Genomic DNA, 18,140 nt, shown 5'->3' with positions numbered 1-18,140 from the left:
GAGGTCTTTTTTTTTTTTTTGCATCAGCTTTGCCTAATGCAATATGTGGTTTGATTTCTTGACTGCTACTTCCATGGGCAATAATTGTGGATCCAAGTAAAATGAAATCCTTGACAACTTCAATATTTTCTCCACCTATCATGATGTTGCCTATTGGTCCAGTTGTGAGGATTTTTGTTCTCTTTATGTTGAGGTGTAATTCATACTGAAGGCTGTGGTCTTTGATCTTCATCAGTAAGCGCTTCAAGTCGTCTTTACTTTCAGCAAGCAAGGTTGTGTCATCTGCCTATCACAGGTTTTTAATTAGTGTTCTTCCAATCCTGATGCCATATTCTTCTTCATATAGTGCTGCTTCTCAGATTATTTGTTTAGCATAAAAACCCAGTACACGTTTAGCATACAGATTGAATAAGTATGGTGAAAGGATACAACCCTCAGGCACACCTTTCCTGATTTTAAATCACACAGTATCCCCTTGTTCTGTTTAAACAACTGCCTCTTGGTCTATGTACAGGTTTTGCATGGGCACAATTAAGTGTTCTGGAATTCCCACTCTTCACAATTGTCATGGATTTAGCTATGTCCCCCAAAATATGTGTATCAAATTGGCTAGGCCATGATTCCTAGTATTGCATGATTGTCCACCATTTTGTCATCTGATGTGATTTTCCTATGTGTTGTAAATCCTATCTCTATGATGTTAATGAGATGGGATTAGTGGCAGTTATGTTAATAAGGCAGGACCCAGTCTACAAGATTAGATTGTTTTAAGCCAATCTCTTCTGAGATATAAAAGAGAGAAGCGAGCAGAGGGACATGGGGACATCATGCCACCAAGAAACAAGAGCCAGGAAAATAGTGTGTCCTTTGGACCCAGGGTCCCTGTTCCTGAGAAGCTCCTTAACCAGGGGAAGATTGATGACAAGGACCTTCCTCCAGAACTGACAGAGAGAGAGCCTTCCCCTGGAGCTGATGCCATGAATTTGGACTTGTAGCCTACTGAAATGTGAGAGAATAAATTTCTCTTTGTTAAAGCCATCCACTTGTGGTATTTCTGTTATAGCAGCACTAGGTAACTAAGACAACAATGTTATCTGTAATTTGTTATGATCCATACAGTTGAATGCGTTTGCACAGTCAATAAAACACAGGTAAACATCTTTCTGGTATTCTCTGCCAAGATCCATCCTACATCAGTAATGATATCGCTTTGTTCCACATCTTCTTTTGAATCTGGCTTGAATCTCTGGCAGTTCCTTGATGTACTGCTGCAACCATTTTTTAATGATCTTCAGCAAAATTTCACTTGCTTGTGAGATTAATGATATTGTTTGATAATTTCTGCACTCTGTTGGATCACCTTTCTTTGGGATGGGAATAAACATGGATCTCTTCCAGTCAGCTGGCCAGGTAGCTGTCTTCCAAATAACTTAGCACAGATGAGTGAGCACTTCCAGAGTTACATGCATTTGTTGAAACATCTCAATTGGTATTCCATCAATTTCTGGAGCCTTGTTTTTCAGCAATGCCTTCAGTGCAGCTTGAACTTCTTCCTTCAATATGATTGGTTCTTGATCATATGCTACCTCCTGAAATGGTAGAATGTGGAATAGTTCTTTTTGGTACCGTGACTCTGTGTATTCCTTCCACCTTCATTCTACGCTTCCTGTGTCTTTCAATATTTTGCCCATAGAATCCTTCAATATTGCAATTCGAGGCTTGAATTTTTTCTTCTGTTCTTTCAGCCCTAGAAATGCCAAACTTGTTCTTTCCTTTTGGTTTTCTAACTCTAGGTCTTTGCACATGTCATTATAATACTTTGTCTTCTCAAGCTACCCTTTGAAATCTTCTATTCAACTCTTTTACTTCATCATTTCTTCCATTCATTTTTGCTATTCTGCATTCAAGAGCAAGTTTCAAGAATCTCTTCTGGCATCCATTTTGGTTTTTTCTGTCTTTTAAATGACCTTTTGCTTTCTTCATGTATGATAAAAACAAAAACAACAACAACAACAAAAAAAACCAATGCCGTCATCCTTGATGTTATTCAATGACTTGTCTTCGGTCATTAGTGTTCAGTGTGTGAAATCTATTCTTGAGATGGTCTCTAAATTCAGGTGGGATATACTCAAGTTCATACTTGGTTCTCATGGACTTGCTTTAATTTTCTTCAGCTTCAACTTGAACTTGCATATGAACAATTGATCGTCTGTTCTGTAGTTGGCCACTGGCCTTGTTCTGGCTGATGATATTGAGCTTTTCCATCATCTATTTCCACAGATGTAGTAGATTTGATTCCTATGTATTCTATCCAGCAAGGTCCATGTGTATAGTTGCTATTTATGTCATTGAAAAAAGGTATTTGCTATGAATAAGTCATTGGTTTTGCAAAATCCCACCACAGAATGCAGCATCATTTTTATCACCAAGGCCGTATTTTCCAACTACTGATCTTTCTTTATTTCCAACTTTCCCATTCCAATCACCAGTAATTATCAGTCCATGTTGATTGCATGTTTGATCAATTTCAGACTGCAGAAGTTGGTAAAAATCTTCAATTTCTTCATCTTTAGCCTTAGTGGTTAGTGTGTAAATTTGAGTAGAATTCATATTAACTGGTCTTCTTTGTAGGCATATGGATATCATCCTATCATTGACAGTGTTGTATTTCAGAATAGAGCTTGAAATTTTCTTTTTGACGATGAATGCGACACCATTCCTCTTCAATTTGTCATTCCCAGCATAGCAGACCACATGATTGTCCAATTCATAATGGCCAATACCAGTCCATTTCAGCTCACTAATGCCTAGAATATTGATCTTTATATGTTCCATTTCATTTTTGATGACTTACAATTTTCCTAGATTCATACTTTGTTACATTCCAAGTTCTGATTATTAATGGATGTTTGCAGCTATTACTTCTCCTTTTGAGTTGTGCTACATCAGTATATGAAGGTCCCAAAAGCTTTACTCCAGCCACATTATTAAGGTTGACTCTACTTGAGGAGGCAGATCTTTTCCAGTTGTATTTTGAGTGCCTTCCAAATGGAGGAGTTCATCTTCTGGCTCTATATCAGACAACGTTCTGCTGCTATCTGTAAGGTTTTCATTGGCCAGTTTTTCCAGAAGTAGACTGCCAGGTCCTTCTTCCTAGTTTGTCTTAGTCTGGAAGCTCTGCTGAAACCTGTCCACAATAGGGGACCCTGCTGGTATTTGAAATACTGGTAGCATAGCTTCTAGCATCACAGCAACACACAAGCCACCACAGTACAACAAACTGACAGATGAGTGGTGGGTAAATTGGGTAAATCAAAAACAGCGTTGACTCTATACAGTAATAATAAAGCAAACCATTGAATTGGTGTGTTTTCTGCTGTGTATATTCTCAATAACTACAACAAAAATAAAATGAATTATTTTTAAAAAAAGCGAGTGAGGGCAGAATAAAGACAATTTCAGTCATGCAAGGTCTCAGAACATTTACCTCCTATGCAATGGAGAATGTTCTACATCAAAATGAGGTGGGAAACTAAGAAAGAGGAAGTGAGGGGACTGAGAAAACAGGAGATTCAATGAAGTAAAAAACCAAAGGGAACCTCCATGATGAAATGACCACTAGTATGGGGAAATATAGTCTAGAATGGAAGTGAGGCATAAGACACAGACATGTTGAGAACTTTCCATCGTCCTACTCTCTGCCAATAGATCATGTTTTTAATGTAGAGAAAGTACTGGAAGATGTGCTCAAGCAAAATAAGGAAAACATGAGATCCTGAAATGGGAAATCAAATCAGAAGAAAGACTACAGGAATTCTCAGGAGAACAGCTGTGTTGCCGGTCTAGAAAGCACAGCAGGTTTAGAGAGAGGAAGAAAGTACAGGTCTCTAGAAAGGATGTCTCCAAGAAAGCAAAAGGAACTGATAGATTACCTGATGCATTTGTCCGTGTGGAAACTTGTGCTGAGAGGAAACTTGTATTGGAAAGTGTGGCAAGAATTAGCAGTACGTACAAAGAAATTCATGCAAAAGAAAAAATTAAGGGAATTATTGGCTTCTGGAAAAAATAAAAAAGGAAGTGTAGTTATACTCTACAATGCTAGACTATGAATAATAGGTACATTAGCATAATAATGAAAATATTGAATACCGGTTTAACCAAAAGTTGTAATGTAACTACGTTTGGAGTATGGGTGAGGGGAAACAGATGTGATGGTGATATAAAAGAGCTAAATCCTCATCTACCAAAATAGGAAGTCGATTAAAAAAAAACGTTGCTGTTGAGTAGATTCTGACTCATAGCAGCCCTGTAGGACAGAGTACAACTGCCCCATAGGGTTTCCAAGGAGCAGCTGGTGTATTCAAAGTGTCGATCTTTTGGTCAGCAGGTGAGATCTTAAACAGTGCACCACCACAGCTCCAGGAAGTCAAAAGAAATATTTAAAAATTGGTGAATACAGAATAAAGTATTATAATGAAATGGGCAAAGACCTAGAGTTACATATGCGAGTAAAATTTTGCTGAAGATCATTAAAAAGTGGTTGCAGCAGTACATCGACAAGGAACTGCCAGAGATTCAAGCCAGATTCAGAAGATGTGGAATGAGAAACATCATTACTGATGGATCTTGGCAGAGAATACCAGAAGGATGATTACCTGTGTTTTATTGACTATGCAAAGGCATTCAAGTGTCTGGATCATAACAAATTATGGATAACATTGTGAAGAATGGCAACTCCAGAACGCTTAATTGTGCTCATGTGGAACCTGTACGTAAACCAAGAGGCAGTTGTTCAAACCAAACAAGGGGACACTGCGTGGTTTAAAATCAGGAAAGGTGTGCCTCACAGTTGTATCCTTTCACCATACTTATTCAATCTGTATGCTGATGCTATACTCTGAGAAGCTGAACTATATGAAGAAGAATGTGGCATCAGAATTGGAAGAAGAGTCATTAACAACGTGCAATATGCAGATGGCACAACCCACCTTGCTGAAATCGAAGAGGACTTGAAGCACTTACTGAGGAAGATCAGTGACTACAGCCTTCAGTATGGATTACACCTCAACATAAAGAGAACAAAAATCCTCACAACTGGACCAATAAGCAATATCATGATGAAAAAAAAAAAAAACGCAGTGCCATAGATGGAAAAAATATTGAAGTTGTCAAGGATTTCATTTTACTTGGATCCACAATTAACATCCATGGAAGCAGAAGCAGCAGTCAAGAAATCAAACAATGTATTGCATAAGGTAAATCTGCTGCAAAAGATCTCTTTAAAGTGTTAAAAAGCAATGATGTCACTTAGAGGACTAAGATGTGCCTGACCCAAGCCATGGTATTTTTCAATCATCTTATATACTTTACATGCATGTGAAAGCTGGACAATGAATAAGAAAGTCTGAAGAAGAATTGATGCTTTTGAATTATAGTACTGGTGAAGAATGTTGAATATACCATGGACTGCTGGAAGAAGGAACAAATCTGTCTTGGAAGAAGTACAGCCAGAATGCTCCTTAGGAGTGACCATGGTGACACTTTGTTCCATGTACTTTGGACATGTTATCAGGAGGAACCAGGCCCTGGAGAAGACCCTCAATGAGATGGACTGACAAAGCGGCCGCGACAATGGGCTCAAATATAGAAATGATTGTGAAGATGGCACAGGACCAGGCAGTGTTTCATTCTGTTATATATGGGGTCACTATGAATCAGAATCGACAGCACCTAACAACAACAAAGTTGGTGAAGCAAAGCATAGCAGTAAATAAGTATAACTGAGACTTATACATATGTGTAAACGTCAGAGGAAAACAGGTAAGAGTCTATGGGGTTGCAGATACTCAGTATTTTCATTATTATACGAATGCAATTGTTATTCACAGCTAAGTATTGTACCGTGGACTGGGCAGAATGAGGAGGTGTAGGCAGGACATTATACTGTTACGTGCCTTTAAGTACTATTTGACTTTTTAATCCATGTGCATTCATTATCTTAATAAAAGAAAAAGTAATTAAAAAATAAGAGAAAAAACAATATTAGAACTGAAAAGAACATAACTACAGATATAGTAGAGGTTAAGTAATAAATATACTATGAAAAGTTTATGACAATATATTAAAAATCTTAGTAAACATGAACAATTTTTTTTCCTAGAAAAATATAATTTATCAAAATGACAGAAAAGGAAATAGAAAGTTTGTAAAGACACATAACCATTATAGTAACTGAATCAGTAGTTAAAAATCTACCCAGAAACAACAATAAAAACAAAACGAAAGAAAAAACATGACCCAAGGTTTTACGGGAAAATTCTATCAGACCTTCAAGTAACAGATAATTTCAATTGTATATGAAGTATTCCAAAGGCTATAAAAAGAGGTAAGAGTCCTCAACTCATTTTACAAGGCTGTATAATCTTCCTAACACATCCAGACAAGGCCATTTGTAGGTAGGACAATTATGGGCTAATCTCACTTTTGCAGTAAAATCCTAAACAAAGTGTTAACAAATCAAATCAAGCAATTTATTCAAAATACAGTATGGCAAGCGAGGTTAAGCCTAGGAATAAACAGATGTTGTGTATAATATTAGAAAATCTGTTAACATATTTTGTCACATTAAAGGACTAAAGGAGATTTTTTCAGTTGATGCAAAAAAGTATTTGATAAAATTCAATCCCCATTTATGATAAAAAACCAAAAAACCTCTTTGCCAAAAGAAATAGGAGGGAATTTCCTTTCTCCCTATCTACCAAAAACCGAGTATGATTTTTAATGGTAAAAATGTTAAGAGGCCATGTGTCTAAAATCAGGAAAAAAGACAAGGATACCTGCTATCTAGCACTATCTTTTCTAGAAGCTAACTCTAGATCTTATAAAATGTACATTCCATATCACCAAATCTAGCACTTTTGATCAATTCCTATGTGTGAAATTGCCCCCCCACCATGAAAGTAAGCTCCTTGAAGGTTCCCATGCAGCAAGCTTTTGTTTTTTCTTCTATAGCATTTTAGCACTACATTTTAGCACATTTTAGGTGTGTAATTATTTGATTGAATGACATCAATAAATGTCTCCTGAACTGATTTTTAAAACAACTTTTCTTTTTTTCTGATTAGAGTAGTAAATCTACTACGTACTACTATACTATGTAGGAATCTTGAACAATACATAGAAAAACATTAAAAAAATTAAAAATAATACCAATTACTCTTGCCAGAGATAACCACCATTGATTTTTTGGTTACTTATCTTCCTTCGTGTGCATTTTAACATAGTAGAGGCCTTCAGTGTAATTTTTGTACTCTACTATTTTCTTTTTATAGAAGTGTTTCCTCATACCATAATTTTTAATGTCTATATGATACTAAATATCATAATTTATCTAAATATTTTCCTATTGTTGGGATTTTAGATGTCTGTACTTTAGATTATTTCTATAGGATAGGCCATTACAGTGTTGGAGATAATTTGTTTCCTTTAAAAATTACTTGCAGTCTTCAAAATACACTGATCTGTTTTGACTGGGTCTTTCTGACCTCCCCTCCCTCCAACTTCTAGTTTAACTATGGTGGAAAAAAAAAAAAAGAGAGGATATGGAGAAGGGAAAAGGCATAAATCCAAAGGGGACTGTTTTAGGCAGGAATCAGGGCCAAGGGAGGTGTTACGTGGGTTTTTCCTCCAGACCACCCCCAAGCACTCCCCTTCCCATTCTCCTCCTGCCTTTGCCAGCGCCTACCATTTCTCCTCTAGAAAACCACTTGTGCTAGCCCACAGAGGAAGAGGAATTCTTACCATAACATTTCTAAGTTCTTATATTTGGTCTCCGCATAAATCTGTTTGGGTTGCTTCTTGTTTTCAGTTGTTCCGTTAACATTGACGCTATATACAGGCTGAGAACCTTTCTGGCTCAGGGGCACTTGTGTCTTAGAAAGTTCATTAACATAGTTCAAGTCCATATTGGAAACAGCATTGACGTGTAGCTGCTGATATGAAAATCCTTTCTCTTCTTGGTCTTTGTGCCCCCTGTCTTTATTAATATTCATCACTGAGGGAAAGCCAGTAGAGTTTTTATATGGTACCTTGTCAAAAGCCTGTTTTGGTGGAGCCAATTTATTGGGGGTTTCTTTGGGATTCCAGCTCCTGAGTGCACTTGAGTCTTGTAAATCCTTGTTAGGGGCATTCATAATCACAACTGATTCACATTTTATTGAAGTGTCAAAAGGCTTATTTTGGCTTTGCTGCTGTCTGGGTGTGGTATCCTGGTTTCCTTGACTGGCAACTAGGTCTTTAGTCATTAAAGCTTTCAGGCCATTCTGGCGTTTATGCTGCTTTCGAATCTTGTGCTTGGCTGGTCTGGAAGGTTGCTGGTTGTCTGCTGATTCAGAAGATTGACGTCTGGGCACATTGCTTGATTTTGTGTTTTCATGTTGAGACCACTGCTCCTGGTAATTCTGAAAAGATGTTTTTGATTAATGTCAAAATAAAAGATTGACACTTTTCATGAATTTGAAATGAGTGTTTCTCATACTGGGGGTTGAGACTTCTGGGACAGTGACCAGGGAACTGAAAGAAGAGTACAGAGGGTCATTTTCCGGTTTTAGGCAACAGAAAGCGATTAGCTCCTGGCAACAGAGACTATGGGCCTGGACAGAAACAGAGGGCTTAGAATGGGCTTTATCTTAAGGATAATACGTTGACTTAGAAAGTTGTGAAGTGTTCTGTTATAGAGGGGAGGGGAGCGCTAGCTTTATCTTCAAGGAGCTGCAGGCAAAGAAAAAGGAAAGCTACCTAAGCTATGCAAGCTTATTTTAACTAAGATAAATATTTTTTCAAAAATCTTAACTTTGCAAAGAACATCAACGGTTTCCTTTCCCAACCAAGTACACGTTTAGTATGAGATACAATTCAGATGATCGGGTCTTCTTAGACCTTTAAGTCGGAAGCTAGAAATGACCTCTTCACTAAATGAAACGAATGCAATTTTATTCAGAGGACCATAAAAGGACATCTGTGAAACCACAAGGGTTGTTTTGCTTCTGTTCCTTAATATAGCCTGTGCTTAGTCAATCAAACATCTGGGGGAAATATTTCAATTTCAGAACAGTCTTTATGCTTTTCAAAGTCTTATAACAACAAAATGTACTGCGGGCATAATAGATACACTGTGTAACTATATTGTACTATATAGCCATTCAGAAATATTTCCCAAGGCATAAAGCGCTCATTAATTTGTGAAAAACGAGCTGAGTGAAGAGGCCTTTGGAAAGAATGATTAAATGCTTATTGAAAACAGTAAGATGACCATGTGCATCAGCGTGTTATACAACTACAATATATTTCTCCCTTTCTGAACACACACACAAAAAATCTCCATGGTCTGTATCTATGTACCGTTCATCGAAAAACGCCAGTTATCTGGATCATTTAGGAAAAAAAATTCTTGAAGCAAATAAGTCATGTTTTTACTCAAATTGTTTGTTTTTGCTCACTCTGAAGGGCGATCCGATTAACGCAATGAGTTCCATATTTATTCAATATTTATCCAATTGCTAAGACTCGTTCTAGTCCTGGATAATATTGACTAGGATTCTATTTCAAATAAAATCTTACAATGATAAGGCTGAGATGGTTAAATTCAAATCAGTAATAGTGTACAATATTCTTATGTCAAATTTTCAAGTAAGGATAATTTTTAATTTGAAATTTGGCGTATGTTCTCCTTCGAGTTTGAGCTTACCTGGTGATTGGCCAGGTTCTGATGTGCTCCTATAAATTTTAAATTTTTTCCCGCGGTGTTCCAAAAAATGGACAGAAACTTCTTTTTCTGTATTCCAGTTAAGAAAAGGTCCTTTCTTCCATGAAGTGTATTGAGTCACATGGGGAAAAAGTGGCAAGAAAACTCTGCAAGGACCTAGCCCCCCGGGCACCCCTCTTGCTAGCGGATCCAGAGGAAACTTGCTAGTTTTCAGTCCTTTAGTGTGTTCATGAACCACTCTTTTCATGGCTGTCATCATTGTTCATGAAGGCCAGCGAAGCCCTCCTTGGCTATATCTATTAGTATTAATTGATGCTGATAACGTTATTCTTTGTAATATTTGTTCAGCCTTTAACTGCACTAGAGTTGGTGGTGGTGCCAATGGTTAAGTACTTGATTACTCACCCAAAGGTTGGTGCTTAGAACCCACTCAGGGGCACCTCAAAAGAAAGGCTTGGTGATCTGCTTCCAAAAGGTCAAAGCCTTGAAAACCCTATGAAGCACAAGTCTATGGTGGCACACATGGGGTCACCATGAATGGGAGTTGACTTGACAGCTACTGGTTTTATTTTACTTTTTTATTGCTCAGCCTTTTATACACTTGAGAAACAAGTGACCAGGAACTCTTTTTCTGCTGCCATCTGATTGTACTTTTCCTAGTTCTAGCCTCACTCCCACCAAAATAAAAGAGAAAAACTATCAGATACTTCTTTTCTAGGGTACCAGGCCTGAAATCTTGGGTTACCACTTGATTTTAATCATGTTATTATGACAATTCAGACCACAGTAGTTCTCTTCATAGGGTGCTTTGTCAACAAGGCCAAGGGATTCATCACTTTATGAAACTTCAATTGTCTCAAGTGTTAAATCTGCTATTCACGCAAATGGAAGTACCCAGAGATGGCATTTCAGTCCCCAGAAAGAAAGACATTTATGGGCTTGATGGGATTTCGCTCACCTTCCAAGTAGCCTACTTGAGAGCTGGGGTTTACTGAGGGTTTATTTCCCTACAATGGAGGCATCAGGTGTCACGCTTTAGGTGGCAAGACCTGAGTTCCCTGAAGTTAATATACAAAGCCATTTTTTTTTATTCTCAGGCTGTTTAATCTCCATCGGCGCTGAAATCCTCTACTTCATCCTGCTCTCACTGGGGTTCTTTTGTTACCAATGCTCGCAATCAGGACTAGCTACATGCACTCAGAGTAACTGCTTAATGGCAGTCAGTCTTCATGTCACACACACAGAGCAGGGGCCAGTGACTGGAGTTTAAAAAACATGGGCAATTCCTGATGCCTAACGCTGGGATGATAATTTCTTAGTAAGACCCGTCCTTAGATATTAACGCTCATTCACACTAGGAAGACTGAGGGAAGGCTGCCCATACCCCGTGAAAGGTAGTGTCTGGCTGTTTCTCTCTTACTCTTTCCTGCTCACATGGCCTAAAGGGGGGTGGGGCGCGGAGAATATGTGTTCTGATCTCAACCAGAAGTTTCATCTGCTGTAAAATCAAGGCTGCACTTACTCTTAGTTACCCTAACTTACCCCGGGAGGCCTGAGAATTGTGCCTGAGGGCCAAGGTCAGCTCTGACATGGAGAAGTTTCTGTTGTGTTTATTAACAATAAATGTAAAGTACTTTAAGCTTGGGTTAAAATTCCATCTGGTAATGTTAAGAAAGCTTAGAATACAAATATTAACGGACTGTAATTTTCAGTGTCAGGGCTCGGTGTTCAGATGAATAAAAGAAGCACAGGAGATGCAGTGATGATGTTGGATTAATAGCTTTTTGGAAAAGTGGGAAGATGCCTCAGGATGTAACAGTCATTAAGGAAGGTCCTATATCGAGACTATCGTACCTTTTCTTGCCTGCAAAAATCAAGAATTATTTTAGAGACAAGAAAAAAAAAAATCCTGCTTTACCCTTTGAAGCCTTACTTAATTGAGGAAGTGTCTTTTTTTTTTTTTTTTTCATTGACATGTTCCTTGCCTGGGAAGAGTCCTTTGTTCTGCTAGAGTCACTGCCCAGCAAGGACCCAGTTCTGAGATGTGGAAAACCCGTGAAGACTCACAGGAGCATGAAGTGATTCAGGACAAAAAGCCCAGTGTGGCAAGGTTAAGTGAACACGGATGACTTGACTTGGGGTAAAGATCTGAGGTACCCATAAAGGACTCTTCCATAGAACACGATGGCGGTGGCCGCCAACTCTCAGGGTTTTAGGGTGAAAGTCCCCAGGCTCCAACTGCCTCAGGCCAGTTTGGTCCTCTCAGCTGCTGAGGCACAATGTCTCAGGCACATTTTCTCTCTTTCCTTGCCCTCTATCTATTTTCTTACTCTCTCCAGCATGCAGATGTGTTTAAGCCTTTCTGATTAAAATTAAAAAAACAAGATGAAAGAAAGCCTCCCCAGGTTCCCTTCTTGGGTGACACTCTCCCTCTCAGCTCAGAGCTGGAGTGCGGACTGCACTGCTCCCATTTCCCCAGGTCCCCTCTAACCTCCACACCCCTCAGGAAGGCCTTTTTGTCACCGCCCACGGAAACTGCTCCACCAGGCCACCAGTGACCTCTCAGATGCCAATCCTATGGACCTTTTTCACTTTAACTTTTCATTTTGAAATTATTTCTAACTTTTTTTTTTTTACAGAAAGATTGCAAAAATAGTACAGAGATCTTTCATATATCCTTACCCAGATTCACCAATTTTTACCAGTTTTCGACATTTGCTCCATCATTCGTTCATTCTCTCTCTGCCCACCTTTAAAGTCCTACCATTCTCTCAAGGGCCCTGTTCTTGATCCTCTCTTCTTCTCCCACTACCTACAACTCCTGGGTCATCTCAGCAATAATCCCTACAGCTTCATTCCACCACTGAGTGTTTATGATACAAATGCATATCACTAACTCAGATGTCTCTCCTGTGTCCTAACTCCAGATGTCCTCCTTCCCACAGGCACCTCTACACTCAATGCCAGGCCCACCCATCCTCATGCCTGCACCCCTTTCAGCCCCAGCACCAAAAACCCTCCATCAGTGGTACTGGTACCACTAATCAGACATTTAGAGATGGCTCTTTTTCACTTCCCGCCCTAATCCCCATATTCACTTCCTAGCCATCTTTAGGGAGAGAATGTGGGGGCATAGGTACTGTCCTGAAGGAGTCCTGGTGGCACAATGGTTAAGCACTCAGCTGCTAACCCAAAGGTTGGCAGTTTGAACCCACCAGCTGCTCTGTGGAAGAAAAGACCTGGTGATCTGCTCCAGTAAAGATTACCAAACTCCAAAACTAAACCCGTTGCCATTGAGTCAATTCCGAGTCATACCAATTCTATAGGACAGGGTAGAACTGCCCTATAGGGTTTTCAAGACTGTAATCTTATGGAAGCAGATTGCCACATCTTTCTCTGGCAAAGCAGCTGGTGGGTTCGATCCACTTGATCTTTCAGTTAGCAGCCAAGGGCTCCTTCTGGTGAAGATTAAAAAAAAAAAAAAGATTACAGCCTAGGAAACCCTATGGGGGAGTTCTACTATGAGTCAAAATCAACTCAATGGTACCTAACAACAACAACAGGTGCTGTGTTGACCTATAAGAAGTTTAATCCAGTTGGTGGAATAAGATATACCCACCACACAGAAAATTTAACTAAATGGTACGTGGAGGTTATGACAAACACAGAGTGAGTGCTGCCCCCTTCTCGTTCTCTTGCCACTTCTTGCAGAAACCATGGCAAAAGTCCCCTTACTAGCTGGATTGTCTCTCCGGGTGTCTTAGGCTGGGATCTCTAGAGAAGTAAAACCAGTGAAGTGTGTATTCATATATATAAAACCAAAAACCCGTTGCCATAGAGTCAATTCCAACTCACAGAGACCCCATAACAACCCTATAGGACAGAGTAGAACTGCCCCATAGGGTTTCCAAGGAGCAACTGGTAGATTCAAACTGCTGGCCTTTTGGTTAGCAGCTCGGCTCTTTAACCACTGTGCCACCAGGACTCCAAATATATATGTAGAGAGATTTATTTCAAGGAAATGGCTCACACAGTTCTGAAGGCTGGCAAGTCCCAAATCCATGGGTCAGGCATCAGGTTGGGGGCTTCTCCTGACTCACATGGTTGCAGAGGCTGGCGAATCCAAAAACAGCAGGTCAGATGGTAGGCTGCTTGGCTTGTGTCCCCAGAGCCAGAGGACAGAGGATGATGAGTCAGATGCAGGATCGAGAAAGCTCGAGCTTGGCCGGAACATCCATATATATTGGATGCAGGTCACAGCCCCAAGGAAACTCCCCTCTCAACTGGTTGGCTGCTTATACCAGATCACAAAATGGAGGATGATTACATAATATGTGCCAAACCACAGAAAATCATGGCCTAGCCAAGTTGATGCATAACCTTAACCATCACGGTCCACCCCTTGTCCATTTGGCACCTGTACCCATCTCCTTAAACCATGCATAATCTCTAAGTACAGACAATTATAAAGTCATACTTGCACCTAACAAGATACAACTAACGTGCATAAAACTGAAAATGTACTAGCCCTGTTTATATCTTATATTTTATAATAAGTAATGGAGTAAGGGTAAGAAGAAAACAAAGATATTTGCTATACAGTCATGAGTCATTTAACATCCACAATGTATTCTGTGAAATAGGACATTATGTAATTTGAACGTTGTGTGAACAGTACATAATGGATGAAGATCCTTTCAAGCATTTGTTTCCAGAATAAGGAGTTTTTGTACATATTAAAAATTTGCTAACGCAAGTAACTTCCCTCTACAATTAGTACATCTAAGGTTTCAACAAATTCTTCTGCTGCCTTCACATCAGCACTCACAAACTCACCATTTATTTTCACAATGCAGTAAAAAACATCGTTCGAAGCATGTAAACCACCCAGGGCTAGCGCTAAACTTAATATCGTAGCCTGGTCCTACCTTTTCTTTAAGCATCTTGAACAAGCTTCTTGGCTTGGCAGTTATCTTCAACATGCTGAGAGGGATTCACTTTTGTGTTTGGTCTTCAATCCGTGTCATTAGCAATTTCTCCATATCTGAGGTATGTCCGTCCCTCTGGTATCCTTAGCCTTGTAGCTTTCAGTGGGGCCAATCCTTTAACAGCTGGGAGCGTTTTTTTCTTTGTTCTTAAAGATTGTCGTGATTGTCTAGTGTGACATGCCTCAATCTGCTACATCCCGTTCTCCAATCGGGATTTCTGAGCTCTTTTTTTTTTTTTTTTATAACCTTATGGGACCACAGATCTATATGTGGATGTATATGGCCATGTTGTGACACACATGTATATTGCTCTGTTGGCTGGTGTGATTGACCCTAACTACCAAGGGGAAATCAGATTGGTGTTGAAGAGGAGTATGTCTGGAACACAAGAGATCCCTTAGGACATCTCTTATTAATGTCAAGCCCTGTGATTAAAGTCAATGGAAAACTATAGCAACCCAATTCAGACGTGTCCCTTCAGGAAGGTTTGGGTCCTTCCACCAGGCATAGAACCATGACGAGCTGAGGTGCTTGCTGAGGGCGAAGGGAATACAGAATGCGTGGTGGAAGAAGGTAGTTCTAAACATGGCTTCAAACTCTTTTGCTCTGGTTCGAATCCCTGCTGAGAATTTGCATTTCCACCCCAGATATATGGAGTCAGAATCTACATTTTAGAAAGTTCCCCAGGTGATTCTTACATACAATAAATTTTGAGAACCACTGCTCTACAAATGGTTTTCAGAATTGGTCCCTAACCAGCAGCATTAGCATCACCCTGCTGAGAATTGTTTTTAGTATTTCTGCAACTGGTCACGTGGTCATAGCTGGTACTTAGAACCAGGGCTTCAAACCGGTTTGTTCTGGGTGAACCCCTGCAGAGAATTTGCATTTCTAACAACTTCACAGGGTGATGCTAATGCTGCTGGTTAGGGACCAATTCTGAAAACCATTTGTAGAGCAGTGGTTCTCAAAATTTATTGTATGTAAGAATCACCTGGGGAACTTTCTAAAATGTAGATTCTGACTCCATATATCTGGGGTGGAAATGCAAATTCTCAGCAGGGATTTGAACCAGAGCAAAAGAGTTTGAAGCCATGTTTAGAACTACCTTCTTCCACCACGCATTCTGTATTCCCTTCGCCTTCAGCAAGCGCCTCAGCTCGTCATGGTTCTATGCCTGGTGGAAGGACCCAAACCTTCCTGAAGGGTCACGTCTGAATTGGGTTGCTGTAGTTTTCCATTGACTTTAATCACAGGGCTTGACATTAATAAGAGATGTCCTAAGGGATCTCTTGTATTCCAGACATACTCCTCTTTACCTCCATTATACAACACCAATCTGATTTCCCCTTGGTAGTTAGGGTCAATCACACCAGCCAATACAGCAACTCCCTTCTTTGCCTGTTGATCTGGAGGCATGAAGAGTCCGAAGTGGCCTGGTGGCATTCTTAACTTCCAGTTCAATGGAATCAGTGATGTGTCTGACATGGGAGCATTCCTCCCTTTGGAACCAAGACCTGTATATACACAGAGCATAGGGTCACAGGGACAGGAAGCAAAACTTTTGTGAGTAGGTCACTAGGGGTAACAGTGAATGCTGACACTCTCATTTCAAATCCTTGATTCCTGGACCCATGAATCCTGGCTATGGGAGAAAAAGCATCATGTGTTGGACACTGGTTTAGAGCATATACATATGCAGGCTCCTGGAATTAATGTCAGTTCACAGCCAGTGTCCAGTAATCCCCCAAAAGTCTGATTATTTCCTTTTCCCCAATGAACAGTCCCTCTCGTAAAAGGCCATAGATATCTTTGGGGAAGACTCTAAGAAAGATTAGCAGTACAAATTTTGACAATGTAGTGGGGTCCTTCCTCAAGGAGACCTGGCCTCCCCTTCATTCAAGGGGTTGTGGGTTTGTCAACTGGTTCAAATTTGGGAATTGACTGAGGGGCTGTGATTCTCTATTCTGGAAATTCAAGTTAGACTGGCGTTCACTTAACCTAGAATTCTTCCGCTTGTATAAATCAAGTAAATATTTAGTAGATTTCTCATCTATTTCACTCCTAGGGACACCATATATATATATAAAGAGATTTATTTCAAGGAAATGGTTCATGCAGCTGTGGAGGCTGGTTAAGTCCCAAATCTGCAGCTCAGGCATCAGGCTGGAGGCTTCTGCTGATTCACATGGTTGTAGGGGCCGACAAACCCCAAATCGGCAGGTCAGACGGTAGGCTGCTGGCACACGGGGCTGCAGGAGCTGGCGAATCCCAAAATCTGCAGGTCAGATGGCAGGCTGCTGGCTCACGTCCCAAGAACCAGAGTTGGATACAGGACCCACAGAAGGTGAGCTTTCCCGGAGCATCCATATATAGTGGATGCAGGCCACACCCCCAAGGAGACTTCCCTTTCAACTGACTGGCTGCTCACATCAGATCACAAAATGGAGGATTATATAACATCCGTGAAACCAGTGAGAATCATGGCCTTGTCAAGCTGAAACATAACCTCACCCATAACACCAGTCTTATTCCCTTGGAATCTCTTCTTCAGACCCTGGGCAGAGTTATTTTTCTAATATGCAAGCCTGATTAACCTGCTCCGAATTTGCCAATGGCTTCCTATTGTCCACAGGATAAAACCAAATTCTTTTGATGGCTATACAAAGCCTTTCATGTCCTAGTTCCTACCTAGCCTGCCCAGCCCCATCCTGCCCCACTCCTCTCCTTTAGTCACCGATCTCTAAGTAACACGCAGGACACTGTGTGTTCTCTTGCACTGTCGCTACCTTTGCCCTCATTTGTCTGCTGGCATATTTTGACTTACTCTTCTACGGTCAGCTCAAATGCAGGGGGAAGCTTTTCCTACCTTTTTTAGGGCAGAATTAGGAGCTTTTTTAGTTCCGTTGCATTTTGTACCTACTCCCAAATGGTTCCACAATTATATTTATGATTACATAACTGTATTCCCACTGAAGTTTTGAGCTCTGGGGAGTTGGGACCATGTTTGTTTATCTGTTTATCTTTCCTCAGGCCTTACTATTATTTTGGCCAGGTCCTTTGCAACCAGGCACCTAATCTCCAGTGCCTAGAGTAAAATGAGTACTCAATAAATATTTCCTGTGTGAATTATTTTGATTTTACATGAAGATACTTCTTATTAGTGAGAGTTAACAGTTAACTAGGTTTACCAAGGGACAGAGCATAATCTTTCAAGATGAAATTTTTAAATGAGTCCCGTTTTCACTTGGAGGTGTACGAAATCACCTCCAAAGGTTTCGTAAATAACTAGTTAATGATTACTGAGCATCAGCCTTGTGGAAAGCATTGTGCTGTGAGATATAACCCCTTACCGTCGTCAAGTCGATTCTGACTCATAGCCACCCTAC

At 40.1% G+C, this 18,140-nt stretch overlaps 1 protein-coding gene across 3 annotated transcripts in view; it reads right to left on the bottom strand.

Moving 5' to 3' along the window:
- JHY (junctional cadherin complex regulator) overlaps positions 1-18,140 on the bottom strand; it is an 81,566-nt gene that overhangs the window by 16,256 nt on the left and 47,170 nt on the right. For all 3 annotated transcript variants that reach the window (XM_049857296.1, XM_049857295.1, XM_049857297.1), the window contains one exon: positions 7,801-8,459. In XM_049857296.1, coding sequence (XP_049713253.1) covers positions 7,801-8,459 — 659 coding nt within the window. The remainder of the gene's footprint in view (positions 1-7,800; positions 8,460-18,140) is intronic.

The sequence above is a fragment of the Elephas maximus genome, chromosome 17 (genome assembly GCF_024166365.1).
Source record: "Elephas maximus indicus isolate mEleMax1 chromosome 17, mEleMax1 primary haplotype, whole genome shotgun sequence".
NCBI lineage: Eukaryota > Metazoa > Chordata > Mammalia > Proboscidea > Elephantidae > Elephas > Elephas maximus.
Note: the sequence above shows the minus strand (reverse complement) of the source record. Positions and strands in the feature narration are given on the sequence as shown.